Source organism: Chiloscyllium plagiosum, chromosome 30 (assembly GCF_004010195.1).
Source record: "Chiloscyllium plagiosum isolate BGI_BamShark_2017 chromosome 30, ASM401019v2, whole genome shotgun sequence".
NCBI lineage: Eukaryota > Metazoa > Chordata > Chondrichthyes > Orectolobiformes > Hemiscylliidae > Chiloscyllium > Chiloscyllium plagiosum.
The window spans coordinates 14,796,021-14,822,619 of NC_057739.1; the positions used below are offsets into that span (position 1 = coordinate 14,796,021).

The 26,599-nt window shown below is 39.2% G+C and overlaps 1 protein-coding gene across 1 annotated transcript in view; it reads left to right on the forward strand.

Moving 5' to 3' along the window:
• Positions 1-437: 437 nt before the first annotated feature.
• Positions 438-26,599, forward strand: part of LOC122564758 (astrotactin-2-like) — a 1,559,828-nt gene continuing 1,533,666 nt past the window's right edge. The window contains exon 1 of the mRNA XM_043719930.1: positions 438-1,137. Coding sequence (XP_043575865.1) covers positions 879-1,137 — 259 coding nt within the window. The 5' untranslated portion in view covers positions 438-878. The remainder of the gene's footprint in view (positions 1,138-26,599) is intronic.

Here is a 26,599-nt window from a genome sequence, read left to right on the forward strand (position 1 = left end):
ACTTCACATACCTTTTTAGGGGTGGGAAAGAAGAAATGAAATCTCCACCGACTGTATAATCCCTCATTTACAAAATGTGTACTGGTTCCGCTGCCTCTATCAATAAATGACTGTCCCAGTGATGTTTCGGTTAATGGCTTTGAATTTCTAATTGCATTACGTTGGTGATTGAACAAGGTTTTAAAATGTTTCCAACATTTTTACAAAAAAATGTTTCCAAAACTGATTATCAATCATGACTTTTATGTAGTATTTGGAACTGGGGGGTGATTTGTGATCGCCATAAAATTCTAAATGTACTTAAACGTGGGGTGGGTGGGGGGGAAGCTAAACTTACCACCGCTTGATATGTCTTTATTTTTATTTAGAAATGAAAGTTGAATTGGAATAAAAAGATGGTAAATTCAAAGCAGTACTTTATTCAGCGCCGCTGCGATGATAATGATGGTAATCTCAGACAGCAAAGGCTTCAATAATGTTCCACAAGAGGGAGGCTAAGCTGCCACATGAAGACAGAGAGAGTGCATTAAGTGCCGAGGTGTTTATTTTGGGGAGGGGGAGTGTGTGAGTGGGGAGGTGTTGGCAGAAGGAGGGTCTCTGTTTGGAGACGGCGTGTCTTTATCACCTGGAGATCCCCCCCTCCTCCATCTCCCAGCCCAGACTAACTCCGTGTGTCCGCGCCACCTCCTGGACACCAGCTCCACATCGGGGGGAGAGGAGAGAGCTGAGTGTGTGTATAAGCAAGAGGAAGCAGCAACGGCGGAGATCCCAGGCTGTCTCTCTCGGCTCCCCAGCTCCCTGAGATATTATTATCATTAGTGTTTGGTGTCTGTCTGACTTGCAGCGTTCGCTGTGCTGAGGCAGCAGCCCCGCGGGCAATGGCTCTCCGAGCCGGCTGGCAAGCCATCCTCGGCTGCCTGCTCACCGCCGCTTCGGCCGAGATCTCCAAGGAGGGCGGCTGCAAAGTGAAGACGGTGACCGTGTCCACGCTGCCCGTGCTCCGGGAGAACGACATCAGTTTCCACGGGGCGCTGGCCGCTGAGTCCAAGCTCTTCCTCTTCGTCCGGAACGACCTGCCGGGAGAGATCTTGGTGGTGGACGACCTGGAGAATACCGAGCTACCTTACTTCACCCTGGGTAAGTTCAGCTGGGTGTCTGTGTGTTGGGAGGGGAGGGGGTTACACACAGGAATCTTTCCACTGAACCTCATTCAACTTCTGTTTGGCGTGCTCGTAATTTCACTGTTTCCCTGAGGTCTCCCTCCCGTACAGTATCTATCTGATTTCTCTCTTTATTTTGGAGGGACGGGGGTTGAGGGGCGCGGGGTGGGGGGGAATGATGTATCTCAAGCAGCACTTGTACTGGGGTCAGACTTTACTGTCGCCTGTTGTAGTGAGCGGTTTTGGGAATGAAGGTGGCTGCAGATGTGGCTTGAGAGAGGGTCAAGAAGAGGCGAATTGTGGTGCATTGGTGCCAGTGTCTTTGGATTATTACAGAGCCCCGGTGTCTATCAGCTGCAAAGCTTTGCTGTCAATAAATGGTATAGACGCTGTGAATATCACAGCTCCGGCGTATTGTCAAGTAGCCCTCCGGTGCAATACATGCTCCCACGCCGGGTGTTGACTTTTTTTTCCCCCTCCTACCTTCTCTGAAAGCTTGCAATGGGTACTCCCCGACTGGGATAGAGGAGAGAACCGGGGTCCTATTGCCCGCAGCGATTGGTGGACCGGAACTAAAGTGTGATCAACATTACTGATTAAACAGGAACGGGAATGCGATGTAGAAATTGCGGCATAATTTGCCGTTTTTGTTCAGTCCTCCCGGTGCATGTGCGGGGGTTTTAGTTGCGAATTTCCCTTGGTGCGATGTGCAATTCTGCTTTTTTAGACACTAGATTGAAATCAGCCCCATCGAACAAGACCAGATAGCTGAACAAAGCAGGGATTGCTGATCAGACTCTCTCTCTTTCGAGGAAGGTCAGGGTGTTACCAAGTTCAGTGCTTTTCAAAGTTCATTTCAAATCAGTTGGTCCAAAAACAAAACCAGGGGAAATGAAATTCAAGGGATTTGTCCTCGGATTGTATAATTTCATTGGCATTGTGTTCACAGTAATGTGAATAAACATTATTTTTTAGTTTTGAAAAAAAAACGCTGGTCCAAAGACTTACCTATTTGGTAGTGAAATCTAAAGTTGTTTCTTGCAAACCCACTGTTAGATTTTTCTAAAACGAAAAAGTGAATCTCTGTTTTTCTGACACTGTGACATGGCAATGAATTTGTTCAGTGCAATTTGTCCTGGTGATTGTCAAATAAAAGGAAATGGGGCTTGCTGAAGAAATTTTGCTTTTGGAACTGTCATTATCGGATGCTCAAAAGTGCTTCAAGTCAGTGATATCCTTTCTGAAATGTAAAGTCAGACAACCCAACGATCATAAGCAACAGCTGCTGAAGAAACTTAATAGGTCTGGTAGCTTCGGTGCAGAGAGAAACAGAGTTAATGATTTCACAGATGCTGCCAGACCTGCTGAGTTTCTCCAGCCATTTCTGTTTTTGCTTCAGATTTCCAGTATCTGTAGTTCTTTGTTGTAGTTTAATCTTCGCAATCAATCCATGCATTAATCTCAAGTCAGATTTTAATGGACGAGATACTCTATTTCAATGGTCTTGGCTGAAGTGCAAAATTTGTGCTCAGGGCATCAGGAGACCTCTTAGGCTCTTCTTGAAATCTGTCCTGGGACCTTTTGTGTCCACTGCACAATAAATGAGAACAGCTAGGCATGTGGTCAGACTCTCTTGACTGTGCAGCACTCCCTTTGCACTGCAATAAAGTGTGACTTTGTTCTGTGCGCAAATTCCTGGAGTGGGATTTAAAACCGCAGCCTTGTGACTCCGATGATAATACTACCACTGAGGCAGAACAAACAGCCTCCAGCATAAACTTCAACTTAGCATGTTCTTCCAGATTAAATCTTTTATTTATTAATCATAATTGATGGAATCAGATGACAGGATCAGACTTGCTAGTCCATGATGTCTTACCATTTAATAGGATTGATTGACAGTTGAGTGTTTCTCTGGTTTTGGATAATTGAAAATAGCAATTATTTCAATTCATGCAAAACTCAAAACATAAGTTTTATTAGTTATGAGTAGTACAGATGTGAGCTATATTTCTCAAGTGAATGAATTTGTTGTGCAGGGCTTGGGTTGGTGGTGGGGAAGAGTATGTTGGAAATGCATCTTCCAAAAACCACATTCTTAAGCTTTTCCCACTCTTCAGCATCAGGATGCTGAATTCTACATGACTTTCATATTGGAGTATGCTGGACTCCATTTGTCATAATTGTTAAAAAGGTAGAAAATTTACATATCCCCTCTTTTGAACACATTTTTTATTGTGTGCTGATCACAATCAGCCATTTGTTATGTTGCTTTATCTTTCCTTTTCACATCTTATAAGACGTTAAAAAGATGTTAATTTCCTTGCAGTGGTGGAAAGGAATTTGTGTGAAAAGTGTAGAAACAAAAATTGGTTGTGATATGTTACTGGTTTAAAATCAATAATACTTAATGTACCAAGGCACATTAATTGGTTCACTTTATCAATTACCTGATACACAAAATGCAGAATGCTGTTTCACATTCTTGGAAGATGGAGTCAATTTTGGAAACAGACAGAAATCAGTAACTACCACCCAACCACTGCTTATTAAGTACCATAAACATATTTCTAAAGCCAGTTTAAAATAATGTATTATCTGCTACAAATTTCAGAAATACATGCAACTGTGGCAGTCTTGGTACGTGACCATGAGAAAATATGCACAATAGCTACCTCGGAAAAAAACATTGAGACTGCCTGCATCTATTTCCAGTAATCAGACTTTGTGCTCCACAGCCTCCACTTCCTTCTCAGAGGTTATAAGGCTGATGTACAGTGTATAAATTCCGCTTCATTCTCAGAATCTCTCAGGGTTCAGTGACTGAGTGTGTGCTACTCACATTATTATTACATTACCTGATTAGCATAGCATTCAGTGCTTGTTAAGGAAACAAAGTATAAGAATATTTGTTAGATCCATTTATTGAAAATATAACCAGGGATTCAGTCAATGTGAGTTAGCACTGTAATATTCACTGAAGGAGCATTTCTATGCTTGGAACACTGAATAAATGATTCAGATAATCTTCAATCAAAATTTTGGTTTCGTGGTCAGGTTATAGCACTATGAAATTATTTTTCTTCCTTGTACACCATAATAGCTTCAAACATTCCACAGTGCAATGCAACACTGATTGGTTTGAGAGAATAACATTGCCCCAACAATGTCCATTAACCCCGACTGCATCACTGTGACATTTCCATTTTTCACAGCAAGCATCCTGAGTGAAGTTGCTGCTCAATGTTGAACTACACTGTTTTTCCATGCTTGGACTCATTCCTAGAGAGTTCTTTTTTGTCAGAATCTGACAGAGCTCAAATTTGAGGACTTTTGTTTCATCAGTCTGGGCTCCAGTTCATCATTGAATGTTCATATCACTTAGCTGTTACCCTCAGGACTAAAGGCAGTGAGTTACAGAAACTATGGTCCTATTTTACTTGAAAGCTGATTGCTTCAGACCCTCATATGCCATGTGGAGAGTCATGTTCTTATTAAAGTGCAAACATGGAATCAGCTTTTTGCTTACATTTTCTTCAATCTGATAGTACATTTTAAGTGCTATGTATTTACGGACCTACAATGTTTTCCATTTCCTAAGAGCATTTCATTCTATGGCAGGAGAACCACATACTTCACAATGTTGCTTGTACTCCTTTGATATAAAAGTAACTTGACTACAATCTGAAGTTTGAGTACAAATGGTTGATTTCTTGTGGCAATTATACTTTTGTAATTTATAATTATATTTATAGTTTTATTAAAACATGATTTAACAGCCTTTAGAAGAGCATTGTCATACCAGCCCACTGGTAATTAAGATGATATTTCTGACTTCACAGGCTTTCAAATTTGAAAGGTAGTCTCTCCAAATGGTCAAATGTGTAAGTTCAGTGTACCTTTCTTATTCTTTCACTTATTGAACAGCAACACCCTGTCTGGTTGTCATAACAGTCTTATGGACAACAGCATAAATTAATCTAAGGCTCTACTGATCAATCCTAATTGTACCTCCAGGTATGTGCAAAGTCAGCTTATCATAGTAACAATGGTAGAAAGACCCTTGGTGAAGAAACAGTTCTTTTAATCATGGTTTCCATTCATTACCTCTGTTTCATAATTACTGTTGAAAAGTGAGCAATTGTGAATAACGCACCTGGGGGCTTATCTATGATGCTATCTTTTATCAAACAGATTTACACTGTTGAAGATTTGTACTTGAGGAATGACCATCATGGTGATTTGTCAACATACCTGTTGGTATCAAAAGGTCCCCATATGAAGAAAATAAGAGGGAAAATCTGGATAACAAAATGCTGAATGAAACCCAAAGCAAAGATTTGTTTCCAAATAAGTACTTTGGCTGTCTGCACGGTTTCACATTTCTGCTGGTCATTATTCTTTTTCCCTTTAATGGCCTTGGTGTTGATCATTGATACATTGTACATTTACTATTTCATCACATGTTTTCAGTTTGGATATCGAAGCATACAACATGACTTTATGTTAGCATTGTCATTCAAAACAGGCTGCTTGTATATCATTTTTTTTCACCACAAGCAGCACATTTATATCACCTTTTTTTTTCTGTTCAGGGACAAGTGGCATTCTAATTGTCATGGTAGAAGTAATTATTTTTTCAGGCCTTGTGGAATTGTTCCAATTAATGTGGTGTGAAACACACAGTAAAGGAAACCCAACCATCTGTTTATTCCTTGAAAACTGACACCCTATTAGTAACCTCTCTTTCCTCTTCAAGCTCCTTCGGGTTATTTCTTTCCAAATCTATGTACATGTTTTTGCAGCTTGAAGCTATCTTGAGCTTGAGCTCCCACTCTGCCACCAAATAACCCAAACCAAAATTACAAATGGAAGCCTATGAGACTTCATCTTCAGATCTCATTCAACCGTCAACCATATGCTTGCCTGAATCTTAGAATTCTCAACCTCACTTACAAATCCCATTTACTCTTAGACCATCTCCATCTGACGTAGCTCTTGAGAAACACAAATCAAGAATCTGAACAGTTTTAGAATGATCTAACTGTGGCCGCATGTGAATGTGTCACTTTTTTGACCCCATCATGGTGACTGATCTTCCAGGTGTCCACAATCTAAGTTCATGAATTTTCTCCTTAAACCTTCCCATTTTTCCACCCATCTGCCTGTGAAGACACTCCTTAAAACCTGTCTCTGATCAGCCCTGTCTTAATTTCTGATATTCTTCGGAATATTTTGCTCTTTAAAAGTGCTATAAAAGTTGTTTTTTTTTATGGTGTACCAGTGAGTGTATTGCTATTCTACAACATCGTTATATGGCATTCAATGATTGACCAATATAGACACTGGAACTCATAATTCGTAATTCAGACAACTTAATTGAGTTTGGAATAGCAATCAAAGGATAATTCTGTGGACAAGTTCAGTCAGCATGAGCAGGCAGAAGGAGAAAGCTGGAGCGTTTTTTTTCAAATTATTATTGGTTTAGCCACTGCTTTGTTTGTATAACTACTGTACCCACATTAAAGGTGAAATAGGAATTTTAATAGCACAGTGGTTTTGAAACTCATGCAAGTGAATGACAGCAGTGTGTAAAAATGCTTCTGTGCATTTTCTTATAGGCATGGTAGCCATAAAGTACACATAATAAATTATCTCTTTGTTTTGTTATCTTCCTAACTCTACTTTGTGGATAACATTTTTAGAATGGTTATAACCATATTGTAACCAATTGAGAAAGGACATATTAGCTCATTGGTTGGTCACAAAATGTTACTTTCATTTTTGTACACAGTTAGAACTTCTGAGCTAAACATTTATGTTTGATGTCAGCAATAAGGAACCAATTAACAAAGTTTCATCGACTTAAGAGAATAACAATTTTATTGAATGTTAATCCCGAGAAAATAATAATAAAAAAACTATGACTTTATGAGTTTTTGAAAGTCCATGTACACCACATCCATATAATGAGTTTCATCAGCCCTTTCTGTAACCTCACCAACATCTGTTTGGTTCATTGAGGATTATTTGCCTTTAACAAGTGTTTGCTGACTTTTGTTAATGCATATTTACTTGTCAAAATGATTATTACCATTGCCAAGTCTAAACTGACTGGCCTGCAATTGCTGGATTTATCCTTACACTCATTTTTGATTGGGGTGTAATATTTTCAATTGTCCATTCCTCTGGAATAATCCCAGTATCTAAAGAGGATATAAAGATTATAGGTAATGCCTCCACAATTTGTAACCTTAGATCTTTGGGTACATCTGAATAGGCTTGTTGCAATGTCAACTCTAAACAATGCCCTTATGACATCTCTATATTATTTATTAGCCCTGCCAATATCTCAACTACATTCTCTTTTGTCATGAGTTGAAAGCATTTCTTCCTTGGTAAAAAGAAATGCAAAGTTCTCATTTAGTAACTCAATCATGTGCTCTGTTTCCATGTAATGTCATCTTTTTGGTCTCTGATTGGACCCACCTCTTCTCTTACACATCTTTTATTCCTTATGTTTCTATAGAATAATTTTGGATATGCTTCGTGTCAGTTTTTTGTCTCTTCTCATAGTCTTTCATTATTTCTTTTATTACCATTTTGTTCTCACTTCCCCTTCAGAGCTTTCTGCATTCAGACTGGATTTCACTTGTGCTATCAACAGCCAATGATGCTGCTATATTCAACTATCTGTGCCTTCATTATCCAAAAATCACTGGCCTTCCTCCTTGTAGGAACATACTTCAACTGCACCCAAACCAACTCTTTAAAGGCAACACTTTGTTCCATTGTAGATTTGCCTGGTAATCCCAATTTAACCTGGATTGATCGTTTTCATGCCATTGTGTTTTCTCAGTCTTAAATTGCAGTGAGTGGGTGGACTCAGCTCTTGAACTTGGCTATGAAAGTCTCAACCTCACAACTATATTGCAGTGATACCAACTGTTGCTAAGCCTGTGAAATTCTATCTTTAAGGTCCTTCAGCTGATGACACTTTCTGCAAACCTGGTCATCCAGGATATAGGAAGCATTCTGGTATTTTCAAACTGTATAGTCTGGGCATTCCACAGGACAGAGATTCTTTGCCAAGCCTCCACTATCAAGGCAATCAACTTGAAATTTAAATCAGAGTGATCACTGACATCAGTTTAGATCTTCACCTCTCTTCCTGAAAAAATATTAAGCACACAGTGAAACTTTGGTAATTGAGCTCTGTATTTTGCTTAAAAGACTCATTTTCAGATGCTGCTCCTTCTGAGGTGATTGCAACATCACTCTGAAAGCAGCTTTTAGGTCTTTCCTCTCTTTACTCCTTCATTTCCACTCACTGACTTCCTAGCTTACTCCTGTTTCTTTATGCCAGAGATCAGAAACCGAGATACAGTTAGAACTGAACTAAAATTAAACTCAAATGTTATGTTTTTTATGCTTGATTGTATTCTTATCAATTGTTTAATGTGTGGCAGGTGTGAAAAAAGCATTTTAATGCCAGAACATATTAAGAGAGGATATAAAAAAGCAAAGGTAAGCTGCACTTCTTTTATTAGGAAAGAAAGAGGCTTCTGTGCGCAAAAAATGTAAAATGAGTAGAAAATGTTCAATGAAAAGAAAATGCAAATTTCCCTGAATACTATGAATGGGAAGAATAGACTATGTGGACATTCCCCCACAATATTATGGCTAAGAATGTTCTCACCATCATTTCCAGCCTAGTCAATAACTGCCTGTTAACTTTGCTTCAGTTGTTAGTAAATTTCCCAAATTCTACAAACACAATGAAATTGTTGAGCAGTATGGAAAACAGTAAGGCAGTCAGCATGAATTTCTAACAGGTAAAGCAAACTGAACATGATATCCTTATCAATGCCTGGGTGAAATATTGTGTTCTGGCTGGTTTACATACAAAACAACATTTTGTTCTTCATCCCAAGATTGGGGACATAAAAATATGAATGACAAATGTGGAGCTCTGCAAGACATAAACTGAACAGTTAGTGACCGCAGCAGGTAAAAAATGTAAAGTAAGGTATTGAAGAATTAAGCATCTTTGATCTTAGCAAATGGCACAGAATGAAAGTAGAAGGAAGTTATATAGAACTTGTACAAGACTTTCATTAAGCTCTATTTGGAGGGGATGAAGTGTAATTTTGGAGTCCTATCCCTTTGGAAACTATCAAAACCAATGGCGTGTATGCAACATTGATTCTCCAGCACGCTACCAGATTGTATATTAACAGCTGTGAAGGGTCATTGAATTTAGGGTTTTATTCACTGAGCTGAGAAGGATGCTGGCTTAAAGTTGAATTCTTGAAGATAATTTGTTTCCACCTACTTGCAATATGGCAACAACAGGATGAAAACAATTAAAGGGAAGCTTAAGATAACTGCACAATTCATGATTAGAATGTGGAATAAAGTTGAAGCAGAGTCTGTATTTTTGAAAGAAAGAGTATTAGATAGATTTTTGTAAAAGAAGAATTAAAAATAACGAGAAGCAAGCAGGAGAGTGCTTCATGTGGAACAAGCTTTGGCACAGCATAATTCATGCTTCATTGAGAACTCAAATTCTGAAAAGTATTGTCTCAGTGGGACTATGGTTTAAAAACTTCAGAAAGCTTTTGACTTTGCTCGACTGACATCTTTGAATGGTTAAAAGTGATCTTTAAATGTGATCTCTTTTGTCAATGTTTCAATGTTGTATGAGATTAAAGAATATGAGGTTTTTGAAGCCTCCATTATTAATAGCCTGCTTGACAATTTTATAAGGTTGAAAAACAGTCATCATTATTTCAAATCAACTTTTATGATTTGATTTTTCTTTCCTTGAGCAGTTTCACAGGTACTATATTTCGAGGGTGATTGGTTTTGTGCCTAATATGTATTGGGTGAATGTGCATGGAAGGTCTATGGCTTGGCACAGAAAGGATGTTGGGTCAGGAAGGGGTGGATGGTGAGTAAGTATGAGTTGACACAAGGCTTTAAAAGACCACATAGGAGGCTAGAGCTGTGGAAGGGCTGAGTTGGCTTGGGGGCAACCCATGGCCTTCAGGGTGGTGAAAAAGGATGGAAGGGTCATAATTTATCATGAATTATCATGGTCCTATAAGGTGCCATGCAGGTTGTTGGGGAGGGGTGGTGTGGAATATGGAGGGGTGGGCTTGTGAGGAATGAGATTTAGGGAGCCTAAAATACAACTGGGACAAAGTACCAGAAAAATGAGGTGGGCCTTTTAATGAGACCGCCATGACACCCTCTCTCCTTGGCTATTTAGGCTCTATTTCCAGGAGTAGTGGGCCTGACCCTATCTTGCATCCATCTTCCCAGAGCGAAAATTACACCATTCAGGGCCGTTTCCGTTGAGGGGTATCCATGAGCTTAGAAATTTCCAGAATGGAGCTATCTACTTCAGTACTCAGAATTTAATCCTAGGATTTTGTTTGACAGCTTGGCTAAGGATCCAATTAGGATTTTGAAGATTACATTGTTCTGCTGTGTGAACTTTTACATGAATTGAGGATGGCAATTTCCAACTGCCGATCTATTGGATATAGCTTACAAAACTGTCTCAGCTTTTCAGTGATACCTTTTTCACTTGGAGGGCACAGGATGGTTGATATTAAGAATAAATTGCAAAACTATGGCTGAACATGATTGTTTGGAAATATTGCAGAAGCTTTATATTGTGTTTTACAGATTGGCATTGGAGTGCTTGATTCTGATTAAGCCTAAACTAGGAAGAATGAGACTGATTGCTGGCTCTTTGGAAGAGTTATCCATAGACACTGTTGTAACCCTATCTGTCCTTTCTAACTTATAGAACATAGAATATTACAGCGCAGTACAGGCCCTTCAGCTCTTGATGTTGTGCCGACCTGCGAAACCAATCTGAAGCCCATCTAACCAACTCTATTCCATTTTCATCTAAATGTCTATCCAGTGACCATTTAAATGCCCTTAAAGTTGGTGAGTCTACTACTGTTGCAGGCAAGCTGTTCCACACCCTACTTCTTTTTCTATAACTAACTTGTAACATTAATTTTTAAGAAATATCAGAAAAGATTGTGAACCTTATACAGAATCCCAATCATCCAGACCTGCACTGAGGATATGACCTTGGGGAGCGGGAATGTGCATGGATAGGATTGGCCATTGATTAGTCACCCCACACTGCAGAACGCCAACCAAAGCTAAGAGGGAGGTTAACCCTATCACCTTCCAGCTGGTGCAAAATGCCTGGTGAGAAAAGTTACAATGTGGAGGAAAAATGAAGGGTTGGAATTGTAAACCATGGAGTCCTCTGTGTGTAGTTGACGGCTAAAGGTTGAACAGTGAGTTCCTAGAAAAGATGGCTTCCAGATAGGAGACACACACGAGTATCTTCTTGGTAGGGAACCATGGGGATGCTGTCTGAAGCAAAGGACAGATAACTGTGACTGGAGCAGCAAAGGTCAAACTGGAAGACTATTTGCGGTGAGGGGCCATATCGTGAATGTCCAATGGTAGTGTACCATGAGGAGTCTGCCCAGAAAAAGAAACCAAACCAACTCAGTAACTCCATCAAAGGCTTAACCTCTTTCATTAAGGGGTTGCATGGTGGCTCAGTGGTTAGCACTGCTGCCTTACAGCACCAGAGACCCAGGTTCGATTCCGGCCTTGGCCGACTGTCTGTGTGGAGTTTGCACATTCTCCCCATGTCTGCGTGAGTTTCCTTTGGGTGCTCCAGTTTCCTCCCACAGTCCAAAAATGTGAAGGTTAGGTGAATTGGCTAAGTTAAATTGATAATAGTGTTAGGTGCATTAGTCAAGGGTAAATGTAGGGAGGTGAGTCTGGGTGGGTTTCTCTTCAGAGGATCGGTGTGGACTTGTTGGGCCGAAGGGCCTGTTTCCACACTGTAGGGAATTGAATCATTACCAAACTGTCATGGTGTTGGTTAGAGTGGTTCAGCTCATTTGGAGGTTGGACCTGCTAGCCTGAGAGTCCATTCACATGACTTACCACTTTTCTTTCTTTAACCTAACATCTAACCTCCATGGCAAACCTTTTATCTTATCTGTCAGGTTTAAGTGCCAGCTTAAGTGGAGGTTGGGGAGGGGGTGAATTTGGGTGTAATAGTCTGGGAAGTCAGTCAGTGGTTTTATGAGTTTGTATTATTCATATTCCTAAAATTTAAAGTACTTTTCATTCGTAATAAATAGTAATTCCTGTTTTATATAAAAACAAATGGTGAAGAAGGCGTTCAATATGCTTTCCTTTATTGGTCAGTGCATTGAGGATCGGTGTTAGGATGTCATGTTGCGGCTGTACGGTACATTGGTTAGGCCACTGTTAAAATATTGCATGCAATTCTGGTCTCCTTCCTATCGGAAGGATGTTGTGAAACTGGAAATGATAAATAGACAAAGTATTTTCCCTGGATCGGGGTGGGTGGTGTCAAGAACTAGAAGGCATAGGTTTAGTATGAGAGGGGAAAAATTTAAAAGGGACCTAAGGGGAAATCTTTTCACATGAGAGGGTGGTGCGTGTATGGAATGAGCTGCCAGAGGGAGTGGTGGTGGCTGGTACAATTGCAGCATTTAAATGGCATCTGGATGGGTATATGAATAGGAAAAGTTTAAAGGGATATGGGCCATTAGCTGGCAAATGGGACTAGATTAGGTTAGGATATCTGGTTGGCATAGGCGAGTTGGACTGAAGGGTCTGTATCCATGTGTACATTCTTTGACTCTATGACTCTAAATGATGTCAGAGGTCATAATGGTAAGTATAGCTCAGGGATAGTACATTGGGGAGGACTTGCAGTGATAACTTCACAAAACTTTTCTCACATGTTACAGGCCTATAGTTTTCCACTTTGTGTTTGTCCATGTGGTTAAATCTGTGTCTGTGACAACATGATGGGTGAAAAGGTCTCCTGTACTTTCTTATCCAAAAATTTTTTACTTACACTTTACTGCATTATTTATAAAGAAATTGCAAGCAAAATCTTCTGTAAAATATTTTACTTGATTCTTTTGACAATTTAAAAAGAAAAACAGGTTTTCAGAAAAATTCTTCACAATGCATATGTGTCAATTGCAATGAGGAAACACTCCATGATTGTAAATACAACATGACTGCTGTTAGAAAGGAATCCTTGCAAAGTTGACAAGTCATACTATTTAGAGACATATATTGGAAAATAGATTATAATCAAAATGAGAATAATAGAGCATATTTGCACTTTGATGAGTGGATGAAATCAGTCATCACCTGTTAAGGCCAATTATGAGGACAGATTCAAGAATCAGGTAGCCACAATTAGCTACTCATCACCATTTATCATTAAATGCAGTTGTGAGTGTTGACAGTTAGAAAGTCGTAATGCATCTGTATGTACCTCTACGGTTGAAAGATTGTAGGAGGTGAAATTTGTTGCCATTTTTGCTGTTGATTCAATGACCTAGTCCTGGTGATAGGAATAGGTGAGCTAAGTAATTGCCTTATATAATGAATGAAACAAATGAAATCTGCATCCATAACATGGGTTAATCATGGCAACGATGGCTTGATTGGAAGTCTGGGAAAATATTATTGTTATTTTGTTTCTTCATGAGGTCAGGTCTATTATCCCTAACATTGTGTATGGATCTGTCAAGCCTATTTACAGAAATGTTATAAATGTACTAAAATGTAAAGTGAATGAGATCAGGGAATTAAACATAATGTGATTTTGTAAGTGAAGCCTTGTGGGTGAAATATTTACTGAGTGCATAAATCTCTCTGAAGTCAGAAATGCGGTTGGCAAAATAGCACCATTAACACAAAATGTAGCTGTAAATTACATTGTATTCACTGTATCTCTATTGAAACTGCCTCAAGGTGAAGTAGACAGGATAGCATTTAGTATGAGGCATTGGCAAGATGGTTGTAGGTGGATGTGTTGTGAGGTTTTGTAGAATTGGACTGTCAATCTGTAGGGAGATTATACATCATCATGAAAATATATTCATTAAAATAAAATTAAGTGCCTTTATCCTGAAGGAGTTTCACCTGTCAGGCCTTGATTAAACCTATGAAATATTTATGAAATTGTATCTTCTGTCTCTAACTTGTCTTTGTATGTGACATACATTGAAATCGAATTGTTCTTGAATGACAAATTTTGCTAAGTTTGTTAGGGTTTAATACCATGACTTTATTGCAGAATTTTACACATGGATCTAGTTTGCCAGTCACTGTGTTTTACTGTGTCTTAGATAGGGTTTGCAGAACTTCAGACAGCTAAGTGAACATGGTGTGACATTCTGAAGAGAAGCTATGAAGCAGTCAATTGTACACTGATACTCTATCACTTTGCATGGTGTGCTTTAATGCATGTCCACATCCACGACAGACATGGTTTAAGTAAGAAGTCTGTGAAAACATTGCATTAAAATTGTTTTAAATAGTAAAACCTATTCTAACTGTTTTATCATTCAGAATTAAAGGAGCTTAGAAGCCTTCTGGTCAGAAGCAATCATTCCCACAACCTGTTTCCAGAACTAGGTCTGACATTCCCCACACTGGTAATTATGGTTGAAGGATACAATACAGTGCTTCTCTAGTAAACCTCTGGCACAGTGACTGATTTGTGATTGTAATTGCTCCACAGAGATCCTAAGTTCGTCGTACTGTCCAATGGATATAGTGTACCAACTCATAGGAAGTGTCCTCTAAGTTTTTTTTTGCTCTGTGGCAGGGAATGGGACAGAATGAACATGAGGGGAGTAAAGGTTTTTAAGAAGGAGCTATTAGTACTGGTGGAGGAGCACCAGTACGTGGCTTCATGACAGTTTTGATTTTATGTCTAAAGTTTCTGAGTTCTTGATCTTGGCCAGTTTGTGATACAATGATATACAGCTGAAGTTGCATAGTGTGAGAAAAACAAGCACACTGGAGGAACAGCCGATCCTGGTTTAATGTCATGAATCTCAGGCTACATTATTGAGATTAAGGTCCTTTTCATCAGAATTAAGACTGATGCACTAGGCAACCTGCAAATAGCAAAATGTGCAAGGGAAAGGCTTTTTGATGAGTCCATTGATAGTTCTGTAGTCAGATGCAATAATGTCATAAAAAGTATGTTCTGTGTTGCACAGCAATATGCTTCAAAAGAATTTTTGAAAAAAGTCAAATGTTGAAGATCTGAAGTGAAAACAGAAAAAAATTGAAATGATTCTGGTAATAATTGACCATGAAGTTCAGAATAAGGGAGATAAATTACTGTATCAGTTGGAAACTTTCATCAGAAAATTTTCCTTTAACCTTACAAGAATTCTGCTGACTGTACATCAGTCTGATGTCTCTCTTGGTAAGATTGCTGATTAATGCTTAATGATGCTCATTTTATTCTGGAGTCTTGTTTGGCCGTTAAGAAGAAATGGTGTACCACTTTGAGCTACATTCAAATTCCATGCAATAAATGAAGTAATGATTTTGTGGTCCATTCCATGATTCAGTCCACTAAATGATGAAGAGCGAAATCAGACCACCACCAGTTTAATCTAATGCAGGCCCCATACCAAGCTTGTCTGCCTGCTTACTTGGAAGATAGCTGTGTGCAGCCAACATTAACCACGCTATTCTTTGGTTCCACGTATAAACTGGGGGTTAGTAATCATCGCTTGCTAGCACTAGTTAAAGCTAGTTTATACTTTTAAATCTATACTTGTAAAAGTAATTGTGCTTTTGGTCACAATGGTATGAAGTGGAATGTGAATTTGATGTGGGAAGCAATTGAATAATAACACAATATTGCAGCGAGTGCACTCCAAGGTATGTATTTTGCTGGAGACCTTAGTGGTGGAGATTTATAGTCTCAGTTCTTTATTCAGGGGCCAGACTGTGGTGCAGTGAATTCATGTGAGTACCTGGATTGGGATGGATGCTGGTAGATATGCACAATGACATACTTGATACATTACGAAGCCTGCTGGGGAGCCAGTGATCAATATCAATGAACATGGAAGAATGCAGTTCCAAACTGGTATCTTGTAATGCCATGAATATTGTGGATTTTAATATGGGAAGGATGGTGCGGGATGTAACAGCAGTCCAGTAGCCTTTCATTTAATAGACTACTGGGATCATTATGACAGTGACCAGAAAGAGCATGGACCTGTTGCCTTTTCTTAGTCAGCTTTCTTTTTCACATCCATGCTACCCTTCCTGTCAGCTAATGATCTCAGCCTTCTGCAGCCCATACTAAGATTGTACAGTCTGCAGCTCAGCCTGTGGGACCCAACGTTACTTGTGGTCATTTGCCCAGGCTTTCTTCAGTTTTCTGCATGAAAGGAAAGTACCACTGAGGGAGTAATTCATAGAAATACTAAGACAGAGCAAGACGCAGAGAAGACATATAAGCAGAATTAATTCATTCTCAGAACGCCTTCCCTCACAGCACTGCATGTTTACCTTCACCTTATGAACTGTAGCAATTCAACATGGTGGTTCATCCCTTGCTCCTCAAGGGCAATTAGGGATAGGGAATAAATGCCGGCATGGCCAGAGAGTGATATTTACATGTTATGGTTTAACACAAAAACAATTAGTTAACTTTTGTATGGAATATGACATGAATTAATTTATATATTTTTTGCCTTGCTTATTTTGTGATCGATTTTATTTTTGCATTTCACCTTATTCTTAACCAATGATAGAGGATGTTAAATTGTGCCTGTGGAAATGGGTTTGCACTTACTGGTATCACACTCAGTTTCTCTGAGAGTGCCCAGGCAGATCAAGGATGTCGAGAGTCCTTTCTCCTGTCTCCCTCCTTCATGTCTTCATGTCCTTCTCTTCAGCTGTTGAAAGGACAGCTGGTCATAAGCACTGTCTCTTCATTATTGCAAGGTTGTAGCAGGTTACTGCAAATATCACACCCAACTACTGCAAGGCTCTATTGGAGTGACATAAGCATCCAAAGCATTATTTCAGCATGCCTACAATCTATTTTATTGCCTTACAAATGACTGCATGCCTTTTATTATACGCATGCTATGCACACGTGCATTGATTGTGCACTGGTGTTATTAGCCATACCTTCAGTGGATCACCCTTGTCAAGGGATACATGGCACCATTATGGTTATTTCACTGGACTAATAATCCAATGTTAATATACTAGGGACATGTGGAATTCACATTCAATTAATAATTAAATTCAATTAATTACCATTACAATCAACTTCTATAATTACACAACTGTATTACGTACATATTAGGATGGTCAAGATGATCGTCTTCTTGTCAAGAAATTCTTTATTTTTCTGTAATTGCAATTTTATCCACCTGTCTCTGTCTAGGAGTCACCTCGTTTCCAGAGGGTACTGATTTTGAAAAAAACTGGATCATACAAGTGACAATGGGAAGTGTTTTCTTAGTTGCTTTCCTTATGTGTTATTCAAGAAAGTCTCTCAGTGGGTTTCTTCACAAGAGAAATGAAATTGGGGGTGGCGTGTTACAAAAAAAAAGTGGAATTATGGGGCAGAATCATGTAGCCTAAGAATGTCAATCACGATGTACCTTTCATTACCACCACAACTTCCTTTAATTGGCTTTACTGTTCATGCAGAACAGAATAAGTGACTCGGTTTTTATAGGTATGGATAAAATATTATACATTTCAATTCCCCAGCTTACATAAATACAACTAGTGGGAGGGTTACTGTGAATTAATTTGAATTACTTTCCAAACTATAATTGTGATGCTGCATGGTTTTTCTTGCACCATGAGCAATCTCAAGTCCCTTGTATTTAACTGAAATTACAGTGAAGGCACTGGTGCATCACTTGACTCCGGGCTTAAAGATTATGTGCTAATGATCAATAATTTTGGTTCAGGGGTCGAATATGTCATTGCAACGACTTTTAATTGACTGCACAATGCCTTACACAGTTTAAAGGGATATGGTAGAAAACTTCCATGCACTGACCACTGCGATTTGTTGTATACTTGTACCAAATTAATGCTGACTGGGGAAAGATATCTCCAATTAGCTAACTTGGAACAAGGTCAAAAAATGGGAAGTAGATCTTATTAAATAGTAAAATGCTTCCTATAAGTTATTCCTGATTTAAACATTTCCAACTAAACACTTACTTAAATTAGCATCTGAAGAAGCATATTGGGATTTTGTAATGCCTTGAAGTCATGTATATACTATGTTTATAATGCAGGCAGTAGGATCTTATTAAAAATAAACATGTAGATTATCACGTTCTATGTTGTCCTTCTGGAGCTGTGCAAAAATATTCCACAGTCAATTCAATCTTTTTGTGATGGTACATTCAGCCTGCGTTATATTTAGAACGGAAACAAAAATATTTGTTGTTTTATCACGCCTCATGCTTTCACTACTATTTGTGAAAACTGTGGAAATAAAATTGCCTATTGTGTCAGAAGTTTTCAGTTCTACAGTTTTCAATGATGACTTGCCAAACTTGGGTTCTTATTGGAGAAAACTGTTTAAAGAAACATTGAGGTAATATTGGTGGTTATACGTATTGAGTGGAGGTTGGAGCGGAAATAATCTTCCTCGAATTAAATTGAAATAATAACAGAGATAAGTCATTTGGCTGATGAGATTTATAATGGTAGTGTATTTACTCCATAACATCCCACTTTTTAATGCCTTAATCTGTCTTAATATCCTGTCACTTTTTATTATATACTGTGCTGGACCTACCCAAGTTCAACCTAAATGTTTCTGTCTGCCACCATAAGTTAGCATCTTCTGTGTTGAAATTAACAAAGTGAGCACTCCCTATTTTACTTGTTTTTTTTCTTTTCAATTTCTGACATTATGGACAGTGCTTTCCGAATACCATATTTGTTCCCCACATTGGAATGATATGGACATTGCTGACTGGCCACAAGTGAACTGGAAAAGGGAGAAAGGAATGCATAGTCACAATGATAGATATAGATGAGAAAAGATGGTTGAGGTCTCAAATGGAACATAAATATCTAGTTAGCTAAGTAGAGTCAGAGAGATGTACAGGACAGAAACAGACACTTTGGTCAAACTCGTCCAGGCCAAGCAGATATCCTAAACCCATCTAGTCTCATTTGCCAGCACTTGGCCCCTCTAAACCCTTCCTATTCATATATCCATCCAGATGTCTTTTCAATGCTGTAATTGTACCAGCCTCCATGACTTCCTCTGGCAGCTCATTCCATACATACACCATCCTATGTGTTAAAAAATTGCCTCTTAGGTCCCTTTTAAATCTTTCTCCTCTCAACCTAAACCTATGCCCTCTAGTTCTGGACTCACCCAACCCACGAAAAAGACTTTGTCTATTTATGCTATCAGTGCCCCTCATGATTTTCTAAACCTGTATAAGGTCACCCCTCAGCCTTCGATGCCCCAGGGAAAACAGCTCCAGCCTATTCAGCCTCTCCTTATAGCTCAGTCCTCCAACCCTGGCAGCATTCTTGTAAATCTTTTCTGAACCCTTTCAAGTTTCACAACATCCTTCTGATTGGAAGAATTGCACGCAATATTGAAAAAGTGGCCTAACCAATGTCCTGTGCAGCTGCAACCTGATCTCCTTTTGTGTCCCTTTCTGTGCAGTACATCCTAAATAATCCAATGTTAACTCTGTTTGAGTGTATTCTGTAAGGCTCTAATCAACAACCTCCCTACACCAGCTGATCCCCAAACACTTCCTATCAGTTTTCTGATATTTCCACACTTGCAATACATGCCATTCTGCCTACCAATTGGAAACCCAAAGAAAGTGCCAATTTTTGACTGTTGGAAATTTTTTCCCTCCTTTGTTTGTCTTTTGCATTAAATAAACTGGTTTGGCAATCAAAAATTGTTTGACTTTTGATTTGTGGAAATTCTAGGATAACCCAAAAGATTTTCGATCTTTGTCTTTGTGGAAGTATTATAAGAACATGAAGGAAAAAAAGGTTAGTTGAAAGAATACGCACTGGATCATGCGTCAAATATTTGACATCTGACAACTAGGTTTCTTTGTGTTTGACTTCTCTTGTGCTGGGTGAGTGTTGCTGTTGCTTTATGAGGAGATCTCACTGGATTGATGGCTGGGGAAAGCTCCATCAGCTGTAGAACAGGACAAGTTCATTCACAAACGAAAAACACCTCAGGTTTTAGATCTAATGAAGGATGTATAGCTGAAACATATATAGAGACTTGCCTTTTCCATTTACAGATGTTGATTGACCTGTTGTTAATTTCCAGAATGTTCTTTGTTGAATTAAATTTGCTTTGGAGATGCTGCTATGGTGGGTGTGATCTTTGACATAGCCTGTAACAACAACCAGTACAAAAGTCAATTTCTATGCATCTGCGGCACAATGATAGTTTCTCTGCCTCTCAGTTAGAAGATCTGGTTCAAATCCTACCTGCCCCTGAGATATTCCTAGCATGTCTAAACTGGTTAAAATAACTAATATCAGCTTTTTTAAAAAAAAATTGATCTTATTTTCAGTGATGCAATTTCTTTCTGTTCTTCAGGCCTATACGTTCTAATTATATTTCCACACAGTCTGCTCGTAATCATTTACCTCTAATAGTTCATTTGAAAAATAGCATCTTCCTTGGAAATGATAATGAGATATTAAATAATTGATAATATGCTTTAAAATTTTACATCTTTTAAATTATTGTCAATCTGTTTAATAGTAAATACCAGATTCTGTGAACCGTAATACCTCTGACACATCCTCCTGACTTCTGTTGCTAATTAGTATTGTTCTCTGTTAAAAAGACTTTATAAATGCAAGTCTTGCATTAGGTTCAATATCCAACATTTTCATTACATCAACACAATGGTGAATGCTTATGTAGCTGTATCATAAGGTAGCATTTTATGCTTTGATATAATCTTCTTGCTCTCGACGTCTTATCACACAATTAAATATTAAAATAAATTCACAAATTGTGGAGTCACTGACCTATTTCCAAGGGTTCTGCTTCTGGTGATTTTGTGCAGCTTATGTCTTATGGTCATGCATTAATAATTCCTTTCTTCTGAAGTGAAAAGTGCACTTCGTTCATATTAAATAGAAAGCTGCGAATAACTAGGGAGGTGTAGGTGCTTACTTCGGAAATCGTGCACCTGGAAGTTCAGTCTTTGCAGTCATAATTGTAGATTGACTCTGAATTAAACATCCTTTCTGCTTTACTGAAACTTAATTATACTGCAGGGTACGAAGGTCCGTATATCTTCTTTGGGGTTTACCATGGTGATAATGGATAGATGAGGTGTCCAAAGTGCAATGAAATGCACAGAACAAAACAGCATAATTTTTTTTCTTGCAGATAGGATTGTGTTTGACGATAGTAAAAAGGATGGATAAAGGTCTATTCTGAATGATAACAGCAATCTCAAATAATAAATGGACAGAATCACATTGGTAATGAATTTGCATGTTAAAGCGTATTAGTGTAGGAAGACAAAAACTGAACGAACTGCGGATGCTGTAAATCAGAAACAAAACCAGAAGGTGCAGGAAGAGCTCAGCAGGTCTGGCAGCATCTGGGTAGAGAAACCAAAGTTTCGGGTCTGGTGATACTTCCTCAGAAAATCAGACCCAAAATGTTAACTCTGATTTCTCTCCATAGGTGTTTCCAGACCCACTGAGCTTTTCCAGCAGCTTCTGTTTTTGTTTCTGGTTTGGTAGATGTTAGACGGCAGTACCTTTATACCAATACAGTCAGTTCACCAACAATCACAGCCCCCTGAATGGATGCTACAAGGTCTCACTTTTAGGGAGGGAAATGAGAGCAGGTGAGTGAGCCTGTGACACTGTCTTGCATCTTTAAATGTCTTGTGTGAAGAGTTGGAAACTGGATCTCACATTGGATCACCATCCGTGTGGTTTGCTCAGCTTCCTGATATTCTATACTAACTCCTTCTCATTAATTGTTACTTTAAGTTACAAATGTCAAATGATTCTTTTCATTTTAACTCTGGTTTGAAAACACAGAAGTGACAAATTAGGCACAGGAGAATAAAAAGATGCCTGACGATCTAAGATCTTAAGTTTTCTTAATCATGTTACAGTCTGGAGGTTGAAATTCTCTTTTAGAAAAGCATAGGAACATACAAATATCCATAACATAAGCATCAAAGTTGCATTGGTGAGGAAATCAGTTAAAAACATGGTCCACATTCTATTTTATAAAGTTGTTAAAATAGGTACTTGATTCGTGATGATTTGGAGATGCCGGTGTTGGACTGGGGTGTACAAAGTTAAAAATCACACAACACCAGGTTATAGTCCAACAGGTTTAATTGGAAGCACCAGCTTTCGGAGCGCCACTCCTTCAACCACCTGATGAAGGAGCAACACTCCGAAAGCTAGTGCTTCCTATTAAACCTGTTGGACTTTAACCTAGTGTTGTGTGATTTTTAGCTTGATTCGTAATGTTGATCTAATAGAATTCCAATTATGCTGCTGGTTTCCCACTAGGTGGAGTACTGGCTTGTTTGAAGTGCGTTCCTGTTTGTTTTACAGTTCTGTTTGAATAAAGTTATTTGTTGTTAGACAAATGCCTGTTTGTATGCTGGTCTCATAAGCAAATTGTTAGAATTCTAATCAAAATCACAATTGGTTTCAGGAATATCTCCTATATCCTGGTTGAAAGTACTTCCACTTAAAATAAAAATTGAATTCATATGAACATATACCATGGCTTGAGAACATCCAAAATCATTTGCAGCAAATTAAAAACTGAGTGTCGTCACTTTATTTAATAAAAATGTAGGAGCCAAATTGCACACCAACTGGTCCCCAAATGATAGTTGCGAGATAATCGCAACTTTAACCTGAAATATTAACTTTAGTTGCATAGATGCTGTCCCATCTGCTGAGTATTTCCTCACATTTTATAGTTTGTTTCAAATTTTCAGCATCTGCAATATTTTGCTTTTGAATTGTTTCAGTCTTGTTTGTTGAGATCGATAAATTGATGAAAAAACAGGACCCTTCCCCTGGTCTTGTTCAGAACTCTGTCATGGATCTTTTACATTGACCTCAGAGGGCAAATGTGTTCTCTTTAATGTCCCATCCAAGTGAAACCTCCTTCATTGTAACACTCTAAACTATATAATTTCTGGCATGATTGAAGTCCAGATTACACACAGATCACATTGGATAGAGTCATAGAGTCAGAGATATACAGCGTGGAAACAGACCCTTTGGTCCAATTTGTCCATGCTGCCCAGAATCCTAAACTAATCTAGTCCTATTTACCAACACTTGGCTCATACCCCTCTAAACCCTTCCTATTCATATACTCATCCAGATGCCTTTTAAATGTTGTAATTATACCAGCCTCCACCACTTCCTCTGGCTGTTCATTCCATACACACACCACCCTCCGCATGAAAATGTTGCCTCTTAGGTCCCTTTAAATTTTAAATCTGCCCTGATTTGCCTTTCCAAAATGCAAGAGGTAGAAAACAGAAGGTGGTGGTGGAGGGTTGCTTGTTAGATTGGAAGCCTATGACCAGTGGAGTGCCATAAGGATTGGTGCTGGGTTCACTACTTTTCGTCTTTTATATAAATGATTTGGATGTGAACGTAGAAGATATTAGATTTGATTCCGTACAGTGTGGAAACAGGCCCTTCGGCCCAACAAGCCCACACCGACCCTCCGACCAGTAACCCACTCAGACCAAACTCTGATAGGGGAATGTACGTAACACTTAACATGGCCAATTCACCTGAGCTGCACATCTTTGGACTGTGGGAGAAAACTGGAGCACCCGCAGGAAACCCACGCAGACAATGTGCAAACTCCACACTGCCAGTCACCTGAAGCCGGAATCAAACCTGGGACCCTGGTGCTGTGAGGCAGCAGTGCTAACCACTGAGCCACCGTGCCACCCCAATATAGTACAGTTAGTACGTTTGCAGATGACACCAAAGTTGGAGGTGTAGTGGACAATGAAGAAGGTTATCTCACAATACAACTGGATTTTGATCAGATAGGCCAATGAGCTGAGGAGTGGTAGATGGAGTTTATATATTTGAGGTGTTGCATTTTGGAAAAGCAAGTCACAGCAGGACTCGTACACTTAATGGTAAAGTCCTGGGGAGTGTTGCTGAACAATGAGACCTTGGACTGCAGGTTCATAGCTCCTTGAAAGTGAAGTTGCAGGTAGATAGGATAGTGAAGAAGGCATTTAGTATACTTTCTTTTACTGGTCAGAGCATTGAGTACAGGAGTTGGGAGGTCATTTTGTGGCTTTACAAGACATTGGTTAGGCCACTGTTGGAATATAGCGTGCAATTCTGGTCTCCTTCCTATCAGAAGAATGTTGTGAAACTTGAATGAGTTCAGAAAAGATTTACAAGGATGTTGCCAGGGTTGGAACATTTGCACTATAGGGAGAGGCTGAATAGGCTGGGACTGTTTTTCCTGGAGTTTCGGAGGCTGAGGGATGACTTTATAGAGGTTTATAAAATCAGGAGGGGCATGGATAGGATAAATAGACTAAGTCTTTTCCATGGGGTTGTGGTGTCCAGAACTAGAGGGCATAAGTTTAGGGTGAGAGGGGAAAGATATAAAAGGGACGTCAGGGATAACTTTTCCATGCAGAGGATGTTACATATATGGAATGAGCTGCCAGATGAAGTGTTGGAGGCTAGTACAATTGCAACATTTAAAAGGCATCTGGATCGATATATGAATAGGAAAGGTTTGGAGGGTATGGGCCTTATGCTGGCAGGTGGGACAAATTGGGTTGGGATATCTGGTCGGTATGGACGATTTGGACCGAAGGGTCTGTTTCTGTGCTGTACATCTCTATGAATCTATGACCTCACATTTATCTATATTAAACTCCATCTGCCATTCCTTGGCCTATCTGATCAAGATCCCATATACTCTGAGGTAACGTTCTTCACTGTCCACGACACCATCAATTTTGGTGTCATCTGCAAACTTAATTGAAAAAATAGTCACATTTATATGGTACTTTACTGTCTGAGAAGTTCTTTAAATAGAATAGAATAGCCTTTATTGTCACGTGCAGTCAAATGAGTGCAGTGAAAAGTTTGTAATGTTGCTGCTTTGGTGCCCTCTTTGGTACTGGTACTGAGGTACAGAAGCTTTAAGTGTTAGTTACAGAACTGAAAGAATAATAAAAAGTTTAGCGTAGGAATACAAAGTTTTCAAAAGTACTTGACTTACTCAAAGAATAAGAATGAAAGCATCTTTAAAACGTACTCAAATTATAATCCTTTTCATGATACCATGCCTACTGGGCTTCAGTATATGAGGCCTTGCTGCTTTCACACGCTGGCCTCTGGCCTGGACTCACCTCGAGGACCTACCTCCCAGGCCGGTCCTGTGCTCGGACTGCCTCCCGTTCTGGGACCCGTCTCCCAGGCTGGCCCTGGGCTCAGACTGGCTCCCACTCCAGGCTCCGGCCCACACAATGCCTCACACAATGAAGTAATTTTTAAATGGAGCAGCCACTGTGCAGGATCAATGGCTTCTCAACAACAATGAAATCCGCAATCTGTATTGCTGTTGGTCACAAGGATTTTTTAAAATTTTATGACATTGGATCTATTGATGGGGCAATAATGCACAAACCTAATTTACGTTAGTGCTTTTTATTTTCTGAATTAGACTGAAGTATACACTATTATTTTATTTATTGCTTTAAAAGACTATCTTAAAAACATTCACCACCTTTTATCATGTTTTTTATAAAGCCATGTATGGTTGCCAGCTTCCTCAGACCAGAATCTAGTGAAATAGTGGTAAAGATCATGGAACTTTAATCACACATTGCAACCATAGATACTTTACACTGGAATATTGAGGATCTTTTAACTGGTTTCAAGAATCAATTAACCTGCAGTTCCTCTCTAGTGAATAAGCCATACATCCAGATCGCAAAAGTGGTATACCTACTGAAACAGGTGCATTTTTGTTTAACTCAGCCTGTTCAGAGTTGCTATCACACACACTGTATAGAAGAAGGTGGGACTTGAACCTGGGCTTCCTAGTCCATGGCTCAGGATGTAACCACTGCACCACAAGGGTCCTCCTCTGTTTCATTTATGTTTTGTCTACACTCTTCAGAGCACCTGTTACTTGACAAATCCATCCAACTTTCACTCATTAGCAGTTAGTTAGAGTTTGACCATCATCTGTTCCTCCTGTTTCAGCATGTTATTGTAAGTTGGTTTGTCCTTTATACGTAAGACTGTGACTATCAGTCACTTGAAATCACAGAAGTGATCCTGTGTTCTCTTGTCTATGTTCGAGACACCACCCACGCCCTCCACCTCCTCCAAGACTTCCGTTTCCCTAGCCCCCAATGCCTCATCTTCACCATGGATATCCAATCCCTCTACACCTCCATCCGCCATGACCAGGGCCTCCAAGCCCTCCGTTTTTTCCTCTCCAGACGTCCCCA